Raw genomic sequence first — 24,643 nt, 5'->3', positions numbered from 1 at the left:
TTAGCGAAGTGTTCCAAAAAAAGTGTGTCCTCTATCTTCGAGAGCATTGGCACGTCCAAAAAAAGAAAAACTCGAAGGGTCAAATCAAATCCTTCGCAATTTCGGAATTAGTCCATCTTTAAAAATGTATAATGTTTTATTATTAAAGAAGGGCTACTATGAAAAATTTACTAATGAAATTGTCAAATTGTAATTTATACCACAACAAAATTGCTCAAATCGCGGAAACCTTAACCCTTAATATTTAAATTCATGACGGAATTATTGAATTAGATGTGTGACTGCGGTAACACAGTTATACAGTTCCATAGAAACAAATAAATGCTTTGCAATGCTTGCCTCTCAAAAGTAGTGGTAAAGTAATCAAACTATTTGCGGTCACAATCAGCGCATGAAAATACTTTAGCCGAGCATAAAAAATGCGATTAAATCTTCGACCTTCCCAGCTTGGTCAATATTAAATCACTACTTCGCGCTTAATTTAATTATTGTAATTACAAAAGGTAAATAATGAAGACAAACAAAATAACACAAACAGCAGACACATGTGGAGGACTCAGTCTCAAATGTGAGTACACGCATGCGTGCGAATGTAAGTCAGTAAGTAAGTACTCATAAGTAGTTTGCACAATTCAAGTGACCTAATGGGCTATTTGAAACTAAATCTTATTTGTTATTTAATTTTTTTGTTTTTGTTTTTACCTTTTTATAGTAGCTTACGTGACTTTTTGCATGGGATGTAATGCAAAGATTTGCGACACATGTAATTTGGCAAATAAATGTTGTTGTGAGTAAAGTATTAACATTTGAATTGTAATTGAAATAAATTCAGAAAATGGAGTGTGAGAAAATTGGTTTTACAAAGGAGAGAAGAAAAATGAAATGGTTTTAAATTAATGAAAGAAAGGTTAGGAATTGCCGTTATACGATTTTATAGCCTTTTCGCACAGGAGTTAACTGATCAATTAACCGTCCTTTGCTCTATTAAAGCGCTGATTTGGATCGATTTACCATACAAAAGAGAAGTTTTATTTGACTAAATTCATTCTTAATCGAATACAAACCGAGTTGAAACTGGAATGCAACTCTCCGGGTTGTTGTCTACACTGAAAATTTGGTTGAGGTTATTAATAAAATAGCATTCAGCTGTTGAAACTTACCAACTTCTTTTAAACTTAATCAAGTTGCCGGCTGAGCGAGAGGCAAAAACTGGTTTCTCAATTATATTCTTAAGGCACTAATTTTTTTGGCTGTACGAAAAGGCTATTAATAGATTTTGGACACTCAGTACTACAAGTAATGGAGGAGATATCAGCGATGGATTTGTATGGTGGCCCTTTTTTATATAATAAAATTATTAATAATTTGCAAGCAGCTTCAAACTGTGGCAAACTTACATAGATATTCGGTTAGATTAAAATTTTAAGAAAACCTTCGTAAAATAATCGACGAGGCTTATTATTACCAAAAAATTACATTAATTTAATTGCGACACCCTTGAGTATCAACCCTTACAATACGGTTTGGCGCACATAAACCGTTTCGCTGCAACACAAAACCGGCTGTGAGCTGCTTGACGTGAGAGCGCATGCGCATAGACACTACAAACCGCAACGCAGAGCACTAAACCAAGTCAATATGCCATTCGTTGTGTTAGCCAAGTAAGTCCGCTCAGTGGGGCTCAGGCCATGCATGACCGACACTTATGCACCAGACATAAGAGTTTCAACCGCGCAGAAGTGAAACGGCAGTGCGCCACTGCAGACGTGTTTAACGGTGCGACGGTGGTTTTAAAGAAACGAAATTTCTATGCGCAGAAAAAGAAAAAAAAGTGTTGTGTGTGTGAATGCAATTGCACAGTGAGTAAGTGAAGTGAAGAAAATAAGTTGGACGTGCGACACGGGACATTTGCGGCTGCGCATTGCACGATTGAAAGCATTTCGATTGCTGTAAACAAATTAACGGTTTGCTGGTTGTGGGCGCATGCGCCAAGACAACCGCAACGTAACAAAGTGACTTGCGCAGGAGAAAGAAATGCCTTAAACGCGCGAACGTGATGAAATTTTTTTGTTTGAAACGTGTGTGTAGTAAAGTGAATTCCAATATCACAACAACAACAACAACGATATATACAGTGAAAATAAATTGAAAGTAAGAAGTGCAAAGAAAGTGCGCGCACATTGTTGAGAAGCCAGTAGCGTTTAAACGCATGAGTGCAGTTGGAAGTTATCGAACGCGTGCCTCTGCCTCATAAAACACAACAACAATAAGAAATATTAGTAAAATTTTTAAAATAATATATTACACTTCCTTAACGCAAAATATTCAAAATGGTGCTCGGTCTTGGGCTTGGCGCCGCCGCCGGTGTCATATTCAAGGCAAGCGCCGGCTCGAAAGCTGCCGTAACCGCTGGCGCTGCTGCAGTGGGTGCCTCCAAATTGGGCTTGGCCATTGCGGGCGCCATCAAAATCGCCACCACAGTAATTGGTGTCGGGAAACTGGCCATCCTGCCGTTTTTGATAGCCGCCATTGCCTACTACAATTATGACCTTTTCGATCCGGAGAATCGTCCGTTCAATGTGCCTGAGGTCTCACTGGCCTATGACTTTATCATTATCGGCGGCGGCTCGGCGGGTTGTGTGCTAGCTTCGCGGCTTTCGGAAGTGCCGCATTGGCGCGTTTTGTTGCTCGAAGCGGGCGGTCAGGAAACGGAGATCTCCGATGTGCCTCTATTGTCGTTGTACTTGCATAAAAGCAAATTGGATTGGAAGTATCGGTAAGTGAGATTTGAAGGTGGTTAGAAGAACAGAGTTCAAGTAAAAAATATATGGTACATTGATGTGCTGTGTTAAATAGTCTCATTATTTGCTAGTTCTTTATTTCTAAACTATTTTCAAAAAAGCTTCCAAAATACTCACACTGCTTCCGAAGATCTCTTTCCAAAAACTAAAATTATTAATTTCAGAGAGAGTTGTTTAATCTAGTAAGCATAAGTAATAAAATAAAGAAAGAACTTAACTAACTTAAGACAAAACATAAAAGTGATCGGGGTGTTTTATAAATATTTCATGTTCAGAAGCTCTATCTATTGGAAAGATTTAAAAATATATAAAAATAATCCGTTTTTTTCAATGAAGTACAGTAGTTTTCCGAAATAACGAATATTCGTTTTAACGAAAACGAACAATAAAGTTACATTGAGTACCTTAAATAACAAACATTAGTAGGCACTCGATTTAACGAACAACATGAAGTTTACATTCGTAGAAAGAAATTTTTAAAAAGAGAAAATTTTTATTGGAGAGGCTCCAAATATTATGAGTTTTTCCAACAAATGTTTTATTGACGGCCCGCCCCAGAGTTCCACCATTCGAGGATAAGTATGTTTTATGTGGGTTGCTACATCAATCCCTAAGATTGGGCAAATACCGTTGGATCCTTTTCTAATAAAGGTTACCCAAACGCAGCTGATTAGTGATATATATATATATATATTTATATATTAATCACCAATTAGGATTTGGTCGTTCAAATAGATAAAAGAGGTTTGTGTCGAACGTTTTGTAAAAGAACATTAAGTAAGGACTGCCATAATATTAGAACAATTTAAAAAGTTTAGTTCAGAACGAAATATATGATAAACTTTACAATAGAAAGGTCGATAATGTTTTATTAAGACAATGTATACTCTCTCTCTCTCTATAGAAGAATTTTCCATCGGTGGAAACATTGAATTGATGCATCATCTGAATAAAGCAATTTTTTCTCGTCATATCTACAATAAACAATAAGTTCTAAAAATTTCGACGTTCATAACATTTCTGTATCATCATATTGATGACTCAAAATTATTGATTTGGTCTTCCTACAATCGAATTGGACATAATGCTAAAAATCTAGAGAAAGCAAAAGTCTATTGATGAGCGTGAATAGCAATTAACTAATTTGTATTACTAAATCATGATTGTTCGTAATAATTCGATAAATACGATTATAACCTTTTCGCAAAGCAATTAATTGATCAATTAATCGACCTTTGCTTGATTAAAGGGCTAATTTAGATCAATTTATCATACGAAATAAAAATCCAATTTGATAAAATAGGACCAACTTCTTATGAATAGCGAAAATAAAAATTTATAACAGCTGACCTTTAATCAAGAAGCCGGCAGAGCCAAGAACAAAAACTGGTTTCTCAATTATAATTTTATGCATTAATTAATTTGGCTGTCCCTTTCCTCAAAGGGACCTGGAATTCTAACCAAATGAGATGCACCAACTTTACAGTATGCGGCAAAAAGCTTGAATGAAGAGTTTATGTTGCTACAACATAATCACACAAGAGGAAATTTTAGGAAATAAAAAACCGTTAAGATTAAAAAAATCCCTATTTTTGGTCTGGGTAGTAAAAAATAAATTTTATTTTTTCCTACAATGGATGAAATATTTTGAGATTTTGAAAGAATGAAAAATATTAACATTAAAATTATTGATTTTTTTTTAAGAAAATATGCATAAAAAAGTATTTAAATAATAAATAAAGATTATGTTTTTTATCGAATATTAAATTTCAATATTCTTCAAATTGAATATCGGCCGTATGTTGAAATTATCAACTCGCACGAAATGCCACTTAAATGCAATCAGCTATTTTTGCTGGTATTTGCAATTCAGTTGGCAGTAAAAGCACGCAGAGAAAATACATTACGCATGTGTTGGCATTTTTTATTTTCACTCTCGATTTCAAGCAGACACAAAAGGCTAATTTGCGTAAAACGCCACATTTCTCATTGACTCTGCGCACACGAGCGTAAAAGCCAGATGAGATAAAGAAAGATTGAAAACAACAGACAGCAGTCGGCTAAAGTGACATCGCAGATCATAGTGATGATAATAATGAAGATGTTGTTGTTAATATTAAATTTTATGCAGCACAAAGTGAGCGATTTAAAAATCATCATTACAAAAAGAAATACATATAGTGACAGCTACAATGACAAAACAAAACGAAAGTTGGTCATCAAAAGTGCTAACGCACAATGACTTTTTTTTGTAAAAAAATATAAATATTTACTATTTAGATTAGTATGACGAAAGCGCTAATTGGAATTGCTGGTATGATAAAGAAAACAAGTAAGGAAGGGCTAAGTTCGGGTGTAACCGAACATTTTATACTCTCGCAATTTATTTATTTAACTTTACTTATATTATATAATACACAATTTGACCCACATATTCGTCATATATATTGTATAAAGTCCATTGAAAGTTGGAAACCCTAATATTAGGTTAGAAGTACCGAGGTAATCATGTTCGATATATGGGGCCTTGACAACCTATGGTCCGATTTCGGTGATTTTTAGAATGGGGCTGCCACACTTTTAACATAGTATTTGTGCAAAGTTCTGCACCGATATCTTCACTAGTACTTACTTTATATATTGTAAAGTTAACGATTCAGATCGTCTTCAAAGTTCTGGTATATAGGAAGTAGGCGTGGTTGTGAAGCGATTTGGCCTATTTTCACAACATATCATTGGGATGCAAGGAAACTATTACAAACCAAGTTTCATTGAAATCGGTCGAGTAGTTCCTGAGATATGGTTATTGACCCATAAGTGGGCGACGCCACGCCTATTTTCCATTTTGTAAAAAAATCTGAGTGCAACTTTCATCTGCCATTTCTTATGTGAAATTTAGTGTTTCTGACGTTTTTCGTTAATGAGTTAACGCACTTTTAGTAATTTTCAACCTAACTTTTGTATGGGAGGTGGGCGTGGTTATGATCCGATTTCTTTCATTTTTGGACTGTAGTGGCTAAACGACTAAACGACTGCAGAAAATTTGGTTTATATAGCTCTATTGGTTTGCGAGATATGTACAAAAAACTTAGTAGGGGCGGGGCCACGCCCACTTCCCCAAAAAAATTATATCCAAATATGCACCTTTATAGTACGATCCTGCATACCAAATTTTATTTCCATAACTTTATTTATGGCTTAGTTATGGCACTTTATGTGTTCGGTTTTCGCCATTTTGTGGGCGTGGCAGTGGTCCGATTTTGCTCATTTTCGAAAGCAACCTTCCTATGGTACCAAGAAATAAGTGTGCCAAGTTTCATCAAGATATTTTAATTTTTACTCAAATTACAGCTTGCACAGACGGACGGACGGACGGACAGACAGACATTCGGATTTGAACTCCACTCTTCACCCTGATCACTTTGGTATATATAACCAAATATCTAACTCGTTTAGTTTTGGGTGTTACAAACAACCGTTATGTGAACAAAACTATAATACTCTCTTTAGCAACATTTGTTGCGAGAGTATAAAAATATTTCAAAAGTATTTAAGATTTAATCCTAATGCGATTATGTAATGTAAGATTGGCGGATGCAATTTTTATCCGTAAAAAAAGTTCAAACATTTTTAAAACTGCAAATATTAAGACCCTTGATGAGTTAAATGGTGTTAGAAAAATCTTTGTCATATATTTAGGAGTTTAGAGAATTTTGTTTAATTTGAACCCAATAAAAAGTTGGAAATTTTTTAAATTTATCTATAGAAAATTTTCCAAAAATATCAATAAAAAATTTCAAAAAAAAAGAAGACGTATAATGCGTTATGTATTAGAAAAATATGTACAAGAAATCTTCAATTATGCCAAATTGCTCAAAATTCTACTTGAAAGCCACCAATTTGTTAAAACTAAATGTTTGTTTATGGGTTAATTTCGTGCTTAATTAAATTTGGTGAGGACATTTTTTATCATAGCAATAAATAAATTCATAAATTTCTTGAAACAACAATGATAATAGGCACCGCAGCAACAATAAAAATGAGTAAAAAATTATTATTTAAAGCAAAATATTTTAAGTGGTGGCATCTGTAACTGTATCAAATTACAAGCAAGCGCATGTTTGGGTTGCAGTGACCTGCAAACTATTTTCATTCACAACTTTCGCACCAATTTCTTATGTAATTTTTACTGTAATTTCCACAAAACTTACTGAGTCATTTGGGTTAAGTAGAAATGTTTTAGCTGCTCATGACATACAAATGATGACATGGAATGTGTTGAGGGGTACATTAAATTTTTTCACTTTTTCTTAATCTATGTTTTGTAGAGGTTAGAAGCCTGTTCGCACAGCCAAATAAATTTATAACATCAATATTTTAATAGAGAAAACAGATTTTGCCTTCTGCACAGCCGGCTACTCGATTAACGATATATATTTTTGTTTTTGCTGTTCATAAGAAGTTGGCTGATTACTATTTTTTCAATAACCAGCGTGTACTACAACCTGCAGAGTTGCATTCTATTTTCAACACGATTTGTATTCGATTAAGAATTAATGTAGACAAAAAAACTTTAATTTTTTTGATCTAAATCAGCGCATTAATTGAGCGAAGACGGGTTAATTAACACCTTATTGTTATTATTTTTTGTAATATTTAATTATTTTGCAAAAGTTTCATGGATATAATTAATTTTGTATTATATAGGATTTTATTTGTATTACTTTTTATTTATTTTTTTTTAATTATTTGAATTTATTAATTATTTAACATTAGTTTTCTGATTTCATTAAATGTTTATTATATTTGCCAAACAAGTGCATTATTGAATTTTTTCATTTTAATTTTTGAGTTTTTTTGTAAATTTTATGGTTCTATTTAAGTTTTATTTATTTTTTTTCTATTATTTATATACATTTAGTTTTTTTTGCGATTTTATTACATTTTTTTATTATCAAGTTTATTATTATTTTTTCTTCATTTAAATATTATATATTGCAGTTTGAGTATATGTAAATTAGTTTAGTTTCAGTCATTTATTATTTTTTTTCTTTTATTTATTTATCTATATATTATTTAAATATTTTTTTTTTTATTTTATTTGTATTTTTTTTATTATACAGTTAATAAATTAATAATTTTTTTTATTAATTAACTATTAATTTATAAATTGTATAAAATATTACAATAAATTTTATTTTATTAATTCAATTACATTAGTTTCTTGTTTTGCTTAAATTTTCATTTTATTTACTATTTTACTTTATATATATATATGTAATATATATATATTTGGCGTTTTATTTTTTACTTTTCTAATTTTTGGCCTTAAAACTATTTTTTTATTAATGACTATTAAAAGTTTTTAAACACTAAAATTTATCTGCATAATTTCTCATTTATTTGAAATTAATTTGCATTCACGTCGCTTAATAAAATTTATTAATAGAAAATGGGTAATTTCCGCTTACCGGCGTATGCGCATGCGTGACGCAGCGAAAAAACTAGGCGCATTACAGAGCATATGTTTTTTTAAACAGTTTTATTTTTTTTTTTTTCAAATCAAAAAATAAAATAAATATGAGTAAATATTTACAACCATGTACACATTCTCTCGCGCTCTTTTAATTAGCGCGCTCTTTTGTGGAGCCGTGTGTTTTGTTGTTCATAATCATTCATAGGATTGCAGCAGCGATCTTGTTCAACCGGCTTTTGAATGGCTGTTATTTTGTTGCTTTGTGTGTAGAAATTATGCTGCCGCATTGTTATTGTTGTACTCATATCGGCCAACAGCTACTTTGTGGTTGCAAAGTTTCTTAAGCGCTCGGCTTACTGCATTACCGTTAACGCGGCAACCACTTGCTTATGCTCAGGCAAAATAGTGTGGCATGAAAGCATTGTTGTTGTTGTTTGATTGTTAGTTTAACCTGTAAAATTTCGTAAAATTTGCCACAATTTGGTTATTGCGATTACCGTTATTATCTGTTGCCGATCTAATTTCATTCATGTGTGAAATGCGTTGTAAACTCAAGGTTCAGATTGCGAGTATAGTGTTTATTACCAAAGCGTCACCTCGTTATTACTAATAAAAAATAAAAAAATGTGTCTAATGTGTATACTATTGCTGATGCTGCCTCTTGATCTTCAATTTTGCAGGAATTTGCACAAAAAGTTCGTTGTTTAAGTCTTCGGTTTCTACTGCGTAAATGCATGTAATTCTCATTTAATGGTTTTACCCCTCTTTTATTATTTCACCAAACGGTAGCAGTTGCAAATAGGCAATGAATGAATACAGTATAAAGTGTGTAATGTGTAGAAATACGAGTAAATATGTAAATTGTCGCGTCATTACTGTTAATTACTGCAGCGCCCAGTTGATCGTGATGAATCAATGCAGACAATGTCAATAAGGGCCTGGGTAAAACCATGACAGTGAAGAAAGAAGATGAAGGGAATAAATAAAATGAAGTGCAAAGAGGTAAACTGACTTTATGAAACAAAATAAATAAATGAAAAAATAAAAATAAATAAGTAAAAATTATATAAAATCAAAAAATTTAAAATTTTGAAAATAAAAAAATATAAAAAAATTAAAAAATTAACGTAAACTAAAATGTGTAATATTTAACAAATGGAAAAAATTAATTAAAAATAAAAAATAAATATAAAATAAAAAAAAAAATTTAAAATTTTGAAAAAAATTAACGTAAACTAAAATGTGTAATATTTAACAATTGGAAAAAGTGAATTAAAAATAAAAAAATAAATAATAATAATAATAAACATGAGTTCGACTGTGATTTGTTAATCATAAGTTAAAGAAGAGATCCATTTTTTGATCCAATTTTGATTCAATTTTGTTGCTGGTATGAAATGTGGTTTGTTTACAAGAATTTGAAACGCAAAAGATAATGGTCTAAAAAGGATGAACCAGATAAAACCACTTCGACTATTCGAATAGATAGTCCACAAAACAGGTTTTCTTGTCTGTTTGATGGGATTACAAAGGGTTCGCTTATTTTGAGCTTTTACCCGACAATACCATGATTAATTATGAAATGTATTGTGATCACCTAGTCAAATGGAGTGATGCACTCAGACAGAAGAGGCCAGAATTGATCAATAGAAAAGGTGTAGTACTCCACCAGGATAATGAGAGACCTTATACAAGTTTGCTGACTCGCTAAAACTTGTTGCACACCAACCATATGCTTACTTGTCCTTTGTATTAGATCAAAATGGAAAATATATATGTATATATGTAATTTCATGAAATGTTTTACACAATAAAAAATCGGATTTAAATTACATTAAAACAAAACTAATTTACTTAGTTAAATAAAATAATTAAAAAAACAATACTTAAGTCTTGTTGTTATTTAATAAATTAATTTTACAATTAATACACAAATCCACAAACAACTTAAATCAATCGACCGTAATTCAACTGAAAGAGAAAAATGGGTCACCCGTTTATAATGTTGAAACAATCGATTGCGAACCAAAAACAACGGCGAGATAGACTTTCGACGCACAAATGTACGTATGAATATATGCACATACGTTTAGTACATACTTTTATTTTCATGCTAAGATAGTGAGTATACTATTACATATACACCACCGTGTAGCTATTACAACAACAAATATTGACATATTTGCCAATCAAACAGTGGACGTACAGTTTGGCGGTTAAGTTGATTTTTCCACAGTTGCGATGAGGATGTTGCAAACGAGTAGTAGTGGCCTGTTTGCTAGTCATACATATTTATTGCTGCATTTCTGGTTGTTGACTGACTGCATGCTTCAACCGTGGCATTTGAGGATGAATGCAAATGGAAAAGAGTTGTTTTGGTTTTAACATTTGCGCGCGATTTTAGAAAATGCACGCTAAAATCGTTCGGTGTATATTAGGTGTTTCTGTTTTATAAGAGTGTGTAATATAAAAAACTAAATTTGTTGGAACAATTTGGCATGTGTAAGTAAATGTAATTGCACTTAACAAATGAATAATGAAAGTGAAAGAGAAACTGATTTTGGATTGTTTTAACTATGTAATTCATGGATTTCTAGATTCTTAGCTCGCACCAAAATGTATCACAAAGACTTGCAGGTGACGTTTTTAAGAATAGTAGAAATAGTAAAATTCGTTTAAAATCTTGGTAGCACTAAAGAAAATTACTTAAATGATGCTCGCTAACTTGAGTGTAACATAACTTTTGTGTTAAAAAAAAAACAGGAATTTAAATTTTTTTTGGTTCATATGTAAGTGTTTAATTGTCAAAATATTTTTTGTATTTTTTTAGCTATACTTATAAACCCCTGTAATATAAAAGAATTTTCAGCTAAGCAATGAATTATTTTGTCATTTTTGATAAGAGAGTAGCGCTAAAGTCGTCTTATACTTGCTTTTAAATAAACAAATTTTAGTGAAGAAGCCAACTATTTTTATTCAAGTCTATAAAATTTTCAAATTTTGCCTCTTAATCTACTATGTTCACTGCTTAAAGTATAAGCAACAAATTACTTATTTTTATTTTGAATTTAAAGCGCTTTTAAAAGAAGTGGCAACCCTCTATATAAAAAAAATTTAATTATGTAATTAAAATGGTTTAATGAAATGTAAAAACAAATGTAAAAAATTTCGAAATTTTTCGCCATATTCCACCCATAAACTATTCAAAATGCACGCACACTCATTACTCCACACCCGCTTAATTACCGTTAATTACACATACGCATAAGAGTATCCCTGCTTGTGTTTTCGAATATTCCACAAGCATTTGCGTTTTATTTGAAGTTTCTAGTATTCACATCAGCCGTCACAATTGTTCAGTCAAATATTTAGCATCACTTGTCATTGCATTTGCGTAAACATTTGGGAGCGCAAACAGCGCTTACCATCTCACAAGGCATGTCAACGGCAAACACAGCTGCGTACAAAAGCAACAACAAATAGTTATAGGCAGCACCATTTACATATATGTATGTATGCCGTAAATTAATATAAATATGGTTATTTTTGTGCACTCGAAGCGGCTGAGGGCTGACTGCCTGTGGGCAAACTACTCACATATATTTATTTCCGCACATTTATACACATAAATACAAGCATAAATATATTTTTAATTTTTAAATTTCTTATTTTTAACGCCAACTTGCCAAAAGTAAACACAAGCACTTTCGCTGCAACGGGTTGTGATGGAGCCCCCGTTGTTAAGCCCTTCTCTGTAACGCTGCCGCTCACTAGCCAAGCGCTTGGCTGGCTGGTGTTGATGTGCCGGTGACTGTTGTTTTTATTGTTATTTAACGTATTATTGTCGAATTTTATTAACTGCATTGTTGGCGTTATATAGCAGCTTACATAAACTTTTGTTTAGCTAAGCCTAGATCGGTCTTCCCTCTAACTGTCTCTCCAAAAAGTTCATGCTTTACTCGTGACTTGTGACGGTTTTATAATATTTCATGTACTTGCAATGCTTCCTGCCTTTCACAATTCGTATTTAACATCTCTGAGGTTATTGTTAACAGTCAATTGTGACCTTTCAGTGCATTTCTTCATTTTGCTGTAATTCATAATTAAATTGCATTTAATAAGAAAAAATATTTATGAAGACGCCCAAGCTTAGCTGAAGTCACGGTTCCTACTTATGTATATATTATCGTGACCTTTCTTGAACTCTATTGTTATACATACATATACATATACATATGGTACGAGTATGTCTACGAGGGAGGGTGGTTCGATAAATTTTTAACATACAAAAGAAAAAAATTAAATTTTGAAAAAATATCTGAAAAATTTACCGGATTGGGAAAGAAGAGACACGGGGCTAAAAGTGATTTAAGCAATCGATCGGCTGAAGAATTAACAGAACCCGTTTCAGAGAGTGTACTTTAGGTAATTAGTCGACTAGAGTAGTTATTTTAGATATTCATATATATTACTAGGATCTTCAATTCTTTAAGATAAAATGTGGAAAATTGGAAAACTAGTCCCTTCTACCGAAACTTGGGTTTCGTCAGTCAAGATGGAGTATATGTTCTAAGGCTCAATCCACACCGGATTAGTCAAAAGCGTCTTTGACTAATAAGACACAAAATAGTATTTTGCTCTAGCCCAAACAAAGCGAACATGCGCTTTGTCTCGTCTTGTTCGGTCAGACACATGTCACATATGAAGCTATGGGATGTTGTCGTATCAGAAGAAGAAAAGTAGTCTTGACTAAAACGGTGTGGGTGCCCTGAACCAAAACTAAGGATTCGCGAAGAGAATGTGCCTGACCGCAAACAGCCACAACTAAAAGCACTGTCGATTTGACGAGACATCTAAAATTTTTCCGTCTCAGCTACCCAATTTCTCTTAGGTTGGAGTTTTTGGAAGCCGTATCCTTTCTTAGCCGACTGAAGGTTGGACATTCGCCCAATGTCTAGCATCTGTCTCATCATATACTATACTAAGTTTCTGCAGGTGGCCTCTTAGTGGTAAGTGCCTTGTGATGACTTCTGTGACATTGTTTAGTTCTCCTTTCCTAAAAGTTAAAGCTTTTTGATCTATTCACTGATATGCTAGCTGATTACTATATACCCCCGAATATGATTAATAAAATATAATATTGATGAGAATATACATATAAGTCAATTAAAATGAGCAATTATTAAAAAAGAAATAATATTTCTAGCAACACTGAAGAAAATTTGCATAAATCTTCATTCACTGACGCAAAATGTCACTTGTACTTAATGGATTAACAGTTATCTGCGCTGCCTGAGAAAATGCTATTAGATGCCAAGAAACCGGACAAAATGACTGCTGCGATGATGAATTTCGAGCTTCAACAAACAAAATAAAAAATCAGGTTGCTCTCTGGGGCAGCGAAAACAAGAAATTTTAATTGCAAAAACTTGCTTTTATTTATTAGGTTAATATTTGTAGCCTCTTCCACTTGTATTTCGAAATAAAGTATTACAATAATTTACAAGCAAAAAGTTAAATAATAAAAACTAATGAGTTTACTGTGACATTTCACACTTTTCACCTGCTGACACCAGTATTACATTGTGGTGCTATTGCCACATACAAATGTTAAATGTAAGCTCAAACATAAATATAATGTGTACATAGAAGTGTCATAATATCCAGGGTAATAATTAAGATTTTACAATATACATATTTCATTTTCATTTCTTATTTTTCGTTTTTTTTTTCTTCAAACGCTAATATTTCATAAAGTGTGCATGAGCTTAGGAGTGAGACTAAGTAATCGCAATAAACTCTACTCTATGTGATCTACAATGGGTTGATAAATTTGTAAGCGAATTATCGTTTCGAAAGCATGGTCAATTACGGTTATAAAAACATTAATCTTTCGCTGCATTAAATAAATATGAGAATTTCCCTAATGATAACATTAATTTTGTGAGCGCGACCTCAGAGAATATATATTAATGGAAAAACAATTCTGCTTAAAAATAAGTTCGAAATTTGAGTGAATCGGTATTTTTTAATAATCTTCACAAAAAATCGAAATTAAGCAAATTAGTGAATTTCCATAATTTAATTTCTAATTGTTCTCAATTAACCATACAATGAAGCAATTCATTAATTGCTCAATTACTACTTAATTGAAAAAAAATTTTGCTTAAAAAGAAGTTCGAAATTAACAATTTAATTTATAATTGTTCTCAAGTCTCTGAAATTAAATAATTGTTCAATTAGTACTTAATTGACAGTGACGTTTTCCCATTCAAAGTCTGATAACTGCCTTTGCCCACTGATTTTAATTGATCAACTAACTCTATTAAGGCGCTGATTTAGATCAATTTACCATATAAAAGAAAAATCTTATTTTACTAAATTAATTTTTAGTCGAATACAAATCGATTTGAAAATGTAATGCAATTGTGCGGGTTCTTGTTGATAAAATAACAGTACCAGTAGTTGTCCACGCTGTAAATTTGTCTGTGTTTATTGATAAAGTAGTAATCAGCTGATGAAACTTAACAACTATGAAACTATTTTTGTGTTAATTGTCTCAACTACTTGATATATTTAAAAACTGTACCAAAATAGGGTACATACTAAAAGAAACCCGAAAGCAACTTGCTATGAATATAATCTCACTTTAAACAAATACCTATGAAAGGCGAACACTGAGCATTCCAAATATTATATTACTTAGGATTATTGCTACAGATAGAAAGTCCTAAATACAGTTGGACCTCGATTATTGATCGATGTTCGAATACGGTTAATGAAGTTGTTTTTATTTTAAGTATCGAAAGTTACAATGATAAAACATTTTTTTTATTTAAGGGGGGGTAAGGTTTGTTTCGTCGAAAAAAGACCTTTTTTCATGAATTTTTTTAGAAAAAATTATTGCTGTTGGTTTATTTTACTTATTATTATATGAAAGTACAACATTTGAAGGATACTTAAAAAAAGTTTTATCGAAAAATAGCGAGGAATAACGGATTTATCGTCGATCTCTGCAGGCACCTCGAAAAAAAGTGTTTGTGCGGTGACCAGCCTACAGCATCACTGGATCATCCGAAACCAAAAAATCAAAATGCTTTCTTTAGTTTATTAGTTTATCTTTCAATTGACGTCGAGTTTTTTTAATCTTTCAATTTTTCATTTTTGGTACCATTTTCAAGCCAAAATGACGATTTTAGACGAAAAAATCGACCTATTTGTTATTGTAAAATTGTTAGTAATTAAAATTTTTGGAAAAACGACGTCATTCGTGAGCTATATATATGTAGAATATTTGTTCAAAATTTCAAAACGATCGATGCAGTAGTTTTTTCTGTAGGCTGGTCACCGACTTTAAAAATGACATATTTGGGAAAATCGATTCAAAGTTTTGTACACTTAGCGCAGGTAGCTGGAGGTATCGTTATTCAACGCTAGTTTTTCTCCGAATGATCTAAAATTTTAACACAATATTCTTGAGATGTTGATGGTTCAGGAAAAAAATAAAAAAAATAATGAAAAACAAAAAGTTGCATTAAAAATAAAAAAAATCCTTCGTTCATTAACTAGATAATGTTATTTCAAAGATGTGAAAAATTTGAACAAAATCGCTTCATAACTTTTCGAGACATCATGTCCATCGACTTAAAAAATTGATTTTTGTTTTATATTCTAACTAATGTGGCTTGATGTACGAAATTTGCAAAGGGAATATTTCTTAGAATTTTACTCGGATTGATTCGATAGTTTGGATAATATTTTTAACATATTGAAATATTTAATAAGACAAAAACATTTTTTTCAATTTTTGAAATTTGAAACCTACCTAACCTCACCAATTGCAGATTCTTTACAGTTTCTTGAAAAATAAATGTAAAAATTTTAGCTGTCAAATATCAACTGTGTAAGATGTAGATTGAACTCGATTTAAGACTTAATTGTCTCAGCTAATTGAACTAAATAATCACTAGTACAATTTCCTACCGGGTATTGCCGTTATGTAGTACGACTCGTTCGTCACACCTACTTTTTTCTTTTTATTTTATTTTTAACATGAATATGTTATTTTACCAAAGCGTTATGTTAGATATTACTCAAAATTTGTAAGAGTTTGTTGACAAATTCCTAATTATGGCTAGGAAGTAAGCGACGGAAACGGTAACGGCTGGAACTATGCGTGACTATCAGTTGTATTTATCGTGTGGCAACATTTGTAAGACGAGTAAAATGAACAAATGTATAAAAGCATACAAATAAATGGAGCACTGAAATATATAGGGTGCGTCATATTTCACAATATAATGTATAAACATGAAAATTGTTATATTATAATATAAAGAAAATTATAAACAAAAAATATTTTTTATTTGTGGTATTTTGATATAAATATCTTAAAAGAAAAAACAATATTTCTCTTTCTCTTCACATTACACACGGTTCACCAGTTTCGTGCCGGCCAGCGTGTTTACTTACCAGTCAAACGACCTTGGTTAAAGCCGGAATGTTCGGAGCAAGATTACATAATGAAAACATTTCAAAGCTTTAATGTGTCACTAAACCTTAACAACATTTTGTAAACAAATCCTAATATGCAAATAGCAACAAAAAGTGGGCAACGCTTAATTATGCCAAATGATATAACACAAAAAGTTGAACTTGACTGACTGACAGGCCGAAAAAGTCGATTCTAACGTACCTAAAGAAATAAACACATTCATCACTGTGCCTTCGAGACATCGTAGAAGTGTCAAAAGAAAGCCGCAGCCACTGCTTTTTTTCAATATATTTTTCACTCTACTCGTTGATTGACAGCAGTCAGTAGATTTAGCTACCTTTTCGTGAGCGCACAGCAGAAATCCCTACTGGTGATCAAACATTCAATTCGTATGAATGAATGCATGTATGAAGTGTGTGTGTGTACACTAAAGACTTAAGCGCCGAACTCGCTGCATGTGGGCCGCACAAAAATAAAAAACAAAGCTCACAAAAAACGAGTATCGGCGCGCTACCGGCGCTCAAGTGTGCCGCTGAGTAGTTTTCAATGTTAATTGCAACAATAACAAAAACCATACAGCATTGCTGATGGGACGCAAAATTGTTGCTGTGCAGCCACCGTAGTGCAGCAATTATGTAATTTCTAGGTATAGAGGAATGCTGTGCTGGGTTTTTCTTCGACGCATGCGTAGATATATGTACATATATGTATGTATAAACAAACCCACATATGTATTTATATAAACTTTTATTTTGATTTTAATTGATTTTAAAGTTACGAAAAAAGCACACAAACAAACGATTGGGAAACCATTTTAATACATTGATTTTGAATTTAGTTCAGTTCAGTTAATAAAAACTGAATTGATATGGCTGCTTACATCGTCAAGTGTTGTTGGTTATTGAAGAGTTCGGATTTTCATGCTTGTTTTTCCTGGCAAGTGTCACAATTTCACAATGCACATCCAAATAGCTGTTAAATATGTGTGTATATATACATATATGCATTTGTGACACATAAACAAGTACCATTACTGATGCTGACGATCGACGTCCGGTTCGTTGCGACAGCATTCAAGTATTTTTAAAGTGCATTTTTGATCCGTAGGTCAAAATTGAATCTCAATAATCGCATACAAGCAATTATTTTAAATGGGAGTTAGCCGAAATATGCGGTTTGATTGCGTAATATAAAAAATATATGAAAACTTACATTCTGGTTGCAAATTATTGATTTCACAATGTTTAATTTAAAATCCTTAAATGTAGGTCGGTAGTTGGAAGAAGTGATTAGTTTTTTGTTGGAACAATAATAGTTTGCGGCATAATGACTTAATTATGTTACCAATTTTAAAATGTTTACAACAAAAACAACAAAATTCAGTAATTTGTTGTACAGGAAACTAGATAATGACTTCTCGAACAGATTTACTTCATATTCACTTAAAAAAAAAGCAATAATAACAATTTAAACAAAAAATAATAATAATTATAAAATATTAATAATAAAATAAAAATATTATTATTATAATAAAAGTAAAATTATTATAATAAAAATATGTCTATAAATTAACTTCAGCAATAATAAAATTATATTGAAAATTGAATTTTTTTTTTAACTAAGGTAAATGATATGTGCTCCGTAAGACAGATATCATTAATAAATAAACTCATTAATAAAATAAAAATATATATTTATAACAAAAACTATATACATATGTACATACTTTACTAAAAATAAAAAAGAAGATTTTGAAAAAAAATCAATTTTTTAAGAGTTTAATAGTATAGAAATAGTTTAATTTTTAATTTGATTAATAAATAATTAATTAATTGAAGATGAAATAAAAATTTAAAGAACATAAAGAATTGAGATTCTGTAAAGTGAACTTTGTTTACTGAAAAAAGATTCTCAAAATATGAACATTTTTCATTGTTCTGATGCTTTCGAATAGGCACGTTTCCTGAACCCTCAAATCTTTGCCCTTGTAAAACGACGGGCCTTTAAGGATCTCTTTATTTTTGGATTAAGGAAAAAGAGTAAACAATGAAAGTTTTATCGTATCGTTCAGGGTAATGTTTATTAACATAATAATATATTTATATTTTACATTTCCCGTTATTTTGAACATACCACTTATATGAGAATCAATAAAGAGAGTTCGCTAACTAGTTGGGCCTAACAAGAAGCATAATTTTTAGATAGAATAGAAAAAATTAGCCTCGTATTAGAAAAGTCACTGTGGGTTTGTCGTAAGGTTTGAAATTTGATTAGATTTTTTGTATTACTTTTGAGGCAGTTAACTTATGCACAAAACCGGAATATTTTCCATTTTTATATATTATACTAGCAGACCCGGCCACACGTTGTTGTTGGTCCAATCTTGGCTTCGGCGACGATATTGATTACTCTAGGTTGATTCCGCAGCATGATTACAACTCACACTACTTTTAATTGCAAAGTACAGGCAATTTTAAATAGTTTGGGATAATTGACTACGTCATCCTGGTTTGTAGCTGTGTCAACTCTCCTGGACCGAAATTCTAAATTGTCGCTTTAAGATCATCGATATCTTTTTTTTACCACCAATATAGGTCATTCAATCAGTCATTTATGGTTATCATATTGAGGTTTCATGTCAGGAAAACTTCTCTTTCAAGTCAATGAAGTGACCGAAATCTGTTGGAAATGCTATTAATCCATCGAGGTGTCAACTGCGACCCTACCATTTCCAACTGCTTCTACAATCGCAATTTGATTTTGTTGCAAAAACACTCATATGTTAGTTGTTAATTGGCGATACTTTATGTGTCGCCACAAATTAAATAACTTTAGGCATGCGATTAGCCCGTCAGTAACAGCTTATCCAGGAATAATTGGAAGAGTCTGGCGTAAATCACCTGTTAACAGAATCCTGGCTCCACCAAAAACGTTTATCGACAATCAAGATCTTTTAAAGTCCTGTGCAGTACCTCCAGCAACTTCTTGAATATTTGGAAAATCTTCGTTATAGCGCTATTTTTGGCGATTTTGCCAACTGGTGTTTCGTTCACTTGCAATTTAGGAGTAATTTCAAGGCCGAATGTGCCGTTTGTTTGCCTACTAACAGGTGCCTATTCCCGTTAACCTTGGAAACCTTGGAACCTTGGTTAAAATGAGTGAAATTGGTTCTGGAATTACATCAGCCCTCATATACTATATATGATGATTTTCTATTGGACTTTATGCCGAATATATAGGCCATATTGTGTGTTATCTTAATAAAATAACATCAATAAATTGCGAGAGTGTAAAATGTTCGGTTGGACGTGAACTTAGCCTTTCCTTATTTTTTACAAATTGTTTGGGTTATCGACACAACCTTATACAATTGAACAATAACAAAAATATTTTAACAAAGCAACAATGACAACGTTCAAAATATTATTTTTTTGTTTTCTCTTCTTATACTCAACTCAACTCGAATAAAATTCTCTTATTATTATCTTCCTCGCAATTTTTCTATATTTACTCACTCTCTTATCTTTTTCTGGCCTTCCACGAATATTTCAAGACTAAAATTAGCCAGATCGGTTTGAACTTCAACAACCAATAACTTCCCGATTTTAGAAAATTTTTAATTTTCTTCGCGGAAAGTTAAAAAAATTTAGGGGTGGACCACCCTTAACATTTAGGAGGATGAAAAATAGATGTTGTCCGATTCTCCACCCTAGCCGATATGCACGCTAAGATTCACGAAAATCGGTCGAGCGGTTTCAGAGGAGTTCAATAACGTACATAATGACACGAGAATTTTATATATTAGATGTATACATTTAATTTCTTAGTATATTTCAGCAACTTAACAGGTAAAATTAAATTCAAATTCAAAAAAAAAAAAAAAATAAGATGAAAACCAAGAATCATTGGAGTCATCATTCTAAGTTAGGAATAAGTAAGACTGGACTGGAAGTTGTGCTGAAGTTAGCACTGTGCTCTCTTCTGCAGTACAGCACTTTATGTCTTTTACAAGAATGTTATCGATATAGATCCCCATACAGGTACCCAACTTATAATAAAGTATTGACTTAAGTAAGATTGAAGTAAACGGAGCAGTTATGCAATCTATTTATAAGCATATTATTAACGCTTACAGGTTAGTTTCAAAAAAAGATCCAGACCCAAAAAAAAAGAAAACCGTAAAAACCTAACTTAGTTAAATCCCAAAACAAACGCTATTAACTGCATGCACGCAAAGGCAAAATCTTTTGAAACCCTCAAAAAAAAGTTCGCGTTAATGCGTTCAAAACTAAAAGTAACAAAAAGTCAGCGAAAGACTATGCCGCTGACCGTTAGCTTTCATTTAAGCTCATTTTAGTTAACTTTAGTTCATTTCGTTTTGTTACACGCACAACTCTAATGAATTTGCCGGTCTAACCTACACCGACCTTTTTCTTTTTTGAAGGCTCCACATTTTTTCAAACCCAAATTTAATTGAATAATTTTCAGTAACAATTTGAGTTGATTACCATTTCACAGGTGTTTAGGCAGACATCAGTTAAGTGAGTTAAGCAGTTTTGTCGGCGCCTCTGGAGCTTTCTGCAAATGACGTTAACTCGACTCGACATAAACAAATATTAATGCATTTAATGAGCAGTTATTTAGTACTGATTACAGTTATTTGCCAAGGTCGTGAGGTAATTGAGTCATTACGTATTCACTGACTGCGATTTGAAAACATTTTTTTTTTTTGGGTGAGTATATTTTATATTTGTGGATTCCAAGTAAAAAGAAGGCTATGAAAAATCTTTAGACAAATTTTATTACAAAAATAATATTTAATAGAGTGTATTAGAGTACGACTGTGTATTTCACAATGTGGATATTCCAAATTTTATTTTTAGATACTTTAAATTCAAAGCATTTTTAGATTTAAAATCAGTAATTCAAATCTTCTCTTTGCATTTCCAGCACACAACCGCAGAACACGGCATGTCAAGCGATGAAGGATCGTCGGTGCTGTTGGACGCGTGGCAAAGTCATTGGTGGCAGCTCCGTACTCAACACTATGCTCTACATACGCGGGAATCGACGCGATTTTGATCAGTGGGCATCGTTTGGTAATCCAGGTTGGGGCTACGAAGATATACTGCCTTACTTCCGCAAATCTGAGGATCAGCGTAATCCCTACCTAGCACGCAATAAACGCTATCATGGCACAGGTACTTTCGAAAAGTTTTTGTAAAATCTGAGAGCTTTTACACTAAACACACATTCCTTCATTGCCTAGGCGGTCTCTGGACTGTGCAAGACTCACCATACAACACGCCACTTGGACCGGCTTTTTTGCAGGCTGGCGAGGAAATGGGCTATGACATTGTGGACGTGAATGGTGAACAGCAGACCGGTTTCGCTTTCTATCAATTCAATATGCGACGCGGTTCACGCGCCTCCACCTCTAAGAGTTTCTTACGGCCCGCGCGTTTACGCAAGAATTTAGATGTGGCGCTCTTCGCGCACGTCACAAAGGTGCTGACGCACCCAGAAACTAAACGCGCCATCGGCGTGCAGTTTATACGCGATGGTCGCTTGCAAACTGTCTATGCTACACGCGAGGTCATACTATCGGCTGGCGCGCTAAGCTCGCCGCATTTGATGATGCTCTCGGGCATCGGTCCCGCGGATGAGCTACAACGTGTGGGCATACCACTAGTGCAACATCTACCCGGTGTGGGTCAGAATTTGCAGGATCACATTGCGGTCGGTGGCATTGCATTCCTCATTGACTATCCGATTTCGATTGTCATGAAGCGTATGGTTAACATCAATACCGCCTTGCGTTATGCCATCACGGAAGATGGTCCGCTCACATCCAGCGTGGGTTTGGAGGCAGTAGCTTTCATTAATACCAAATACGCCAATGCCAGCGACGACTGGCCCGACATGAGTTTTATGATGACCTCAGCCTCAGTTATGTCTGATGGTGGTTCGCAGGTAAAGACTGCGCATGGCTTATCAGATGAATTCTACAAAGAGGTCTTTAGCGAAGTGAACGATCGTGATGTTTTCGGCATCTTTCCGATGATGTTGCGTCCTAAAAGTCGCGGCTTTATAAAACTGGCATCAAAAAATCCGCTGCGTTACCCCTTACTCTACCACAACTACCTCACACATCCGGACGATGTGAATGTGCTGCGCGAAGGCGTCAAAACCGCTGTAGCCATGGGCGAGACACAAGCGCTGAAACGCTTTGGCGCGCGCTTCTGGAGCAAACCCTTGCCGAACTGCAAGCATCTGCCACAATTCACCGATGAGTACTGGGATTGCGCCATACGTCAGTACACCATGACCATCTATCACATGTCGGGTACGGCAAAAATGGGTCCACCCAGCGATCCTTGGGCGGTGGTCGATCCACAATTGCGCGTGTACGGCGTGCCGGGGCTACGTGTAATCGATGCCAGTATTATGCCCACCATCACTAACGGTAACATACACGCGCCGGTGATAATGATTGCCGAGAAGGGCGCCGACATGATTAAGGAGCTCTGGTTGAGCAGCACGCAGTGGCGTACGAAGCGTGCGAAGTCCGATTTAGAGCCCATTTGTAATGTAACGGGAGCTGTGAATAATACGTTGGAACAAAGCAATGACGCGGCCTCTTAGCGGCTTGGCTGGAAGTAACATGCTACATTAACTTAAGTTACACATTTCAGGCTTCTCGCAATACCTCTTCACCCTCATGAGCTTCACTTCAAAAGACTAATTGATAAGTGTTACTTTTAAATTAAATTTAAATTAATATAACTTATATTTTTAGCGTATAATTATATTTTAATTTAATTTTAGTAGCCACACCTTCCAGCTTCATCGCAGTCCTGCCAAGTCTCTAAGAATATTTTCTAATTAATTTATATGTGTTTACAGTTATGCATAGATTATGCAATAAGACTAAACAAAGATTATCTCATAAGCCATGTTTTGCATTGTACATATCGAGTCACGGTTTCGATAGTTTAAGTTTACTGTTAATTTTAGTTTTTAGCCTTGACGATTTGTTATCTAATAAATAAACCAATAAAACAAAACGAGCTATCGAACTTTTCTTGGTTCAGGGACGGTAGGTTAGGTTAGATCAAGGGGTAGATCTCCGCAGCTACCAAGAATCTCACTGCTGCTGTATAACATCGACTGTTGCATCCAGCATCCTTTGTGACACCCAAATACAATTGACGGGTTGTCAAGACCCTTATGATTGGACAAAGCGCTTGGACTCTATTATAAAGTTTTTAAGTCGGCTAATATAAATTCCAGTCACTTCACTGGGTCAACCGAAGGTGTGCCTACCGAGGTGTTTTAAGCTTAGACAGGCGTATGATGGACATTGAAGAGGAATTGCTTGGATGATTCCTCTTCGCATTCTTCCAAGTTGATTTGGCAAAGGACGATAGGTTAATATACAAATTATAGAGAAAAAATTATTTAGCTATGTGAGGGTATCCATTAGGTCGTTAAATTAAAAGAAATCAATTATAACGGGTGATTTTTTTGAGGTTAGGATTTTCATGCATTAGTATTTGACAGATCACGTGGGATTTCAGACATGGTGTCAAAGAGAAAGATGCTCAGTATGCTTTGACATTTCATCATGAATAGACTTACTAACGAGCAACGCTTGCAAATCATTGAATTTTATTACCAAAATCAGTGTTCGGTTCGAAATGTGTTTCGCGCTTAACGTCCGATTTATGGTCTACATAATCGACCAAGTGAGCAAACAATTAATGCGATTGTGACCAAGTTTCGCACTCAGTTTACTTTATTGGACATTAAACCAACCACACGAATGCGTACAGTGCGTACAGAAGAGAATATTGCGTCTGTTTCTGAGAG

General features: G+C 33.4%; 2 protein-coding genes across 3 annotated transcripts in view; one reads left to right on the top strand and one right to left on the bottom strand.

Annotated features, from left to right (window-relative positions):
• Nucleotides 1–24,643, bottom strand: part of Flo-2 (flotillin-2) — a 248,883-nt gene that overhangs the window by 95,445 nt on the left and 128,795 nt on the right. The gene's annotated exons all lie outside the window — the stretch shown is intronic.
• On the top strand, nt 1,666–23,828 carry Gld_1 (glucose dehydrogenase [FAD, quinone]). Its single transcript, XM_011188953.3, has 3 exons — nt 1,666–2,776; nt 21,722–21,972; nt 22,041–23,828. The coding sequence occupies exons 1-3, from the start codon at nt 2,331–2,333 to the stop codon at nt 23,414–23,416; spliced, it is 2,073 nt and encodes a 690-aa protein (XP_011187255.1). The 5' UTR covers nt 1,666–2,330; the 3' UTR covers nt 23,417–23,828.

Source organism: Zeugodacus cucurbitae, chromosome 5 (genome assembly GCF_028554725.1).
Source record: "Zeugodacus cucurbitae isolate PBARC_wt_2022May chromosome 5, idZeuCucr1.2, whole genome shotgun sequence".
In the NCBI taxonomy this organism is placed as follows: domain Eukaryota; kingdom Metazoa; phylum Arthropoda; class Insecta; order Diptera; family Tephritidae; genus Zeugodacus; species Zeugodacus cucurbitae.
Note: the sequence above shows the minus strand (reverse complement) of the source record. Positions and strands in the feature narration are given on the sequence as shown.

What these genes read in the sequence shown, in the direction of transcription:
- Gld_1 (XM_011188953.3), top strand. Translation starts at nt 2,331, where the DNA reads ATGGTGCTCGGTCTTGGGCTTGGCGCCGCCGCCGGTGTCATATTCAAG. An exon ending in AAATTGGATTGGAAGTATCG is followed by an intron (nt 2,777 to 21,721) that starts GTAAGTGAGATT and finishes TTGCATTTCCAG; the next exon opens with CACACAACCGCAGAACACGG. An exon ending in TAAACGCTATCATGGCACAG is followed by an intron (nt 21,973 to 22,040) that starts GTACTTTCGAAA and finishes TTCATTGCCTAG; the next exon opens with GCGGTCTCTGGACTGTGCAA.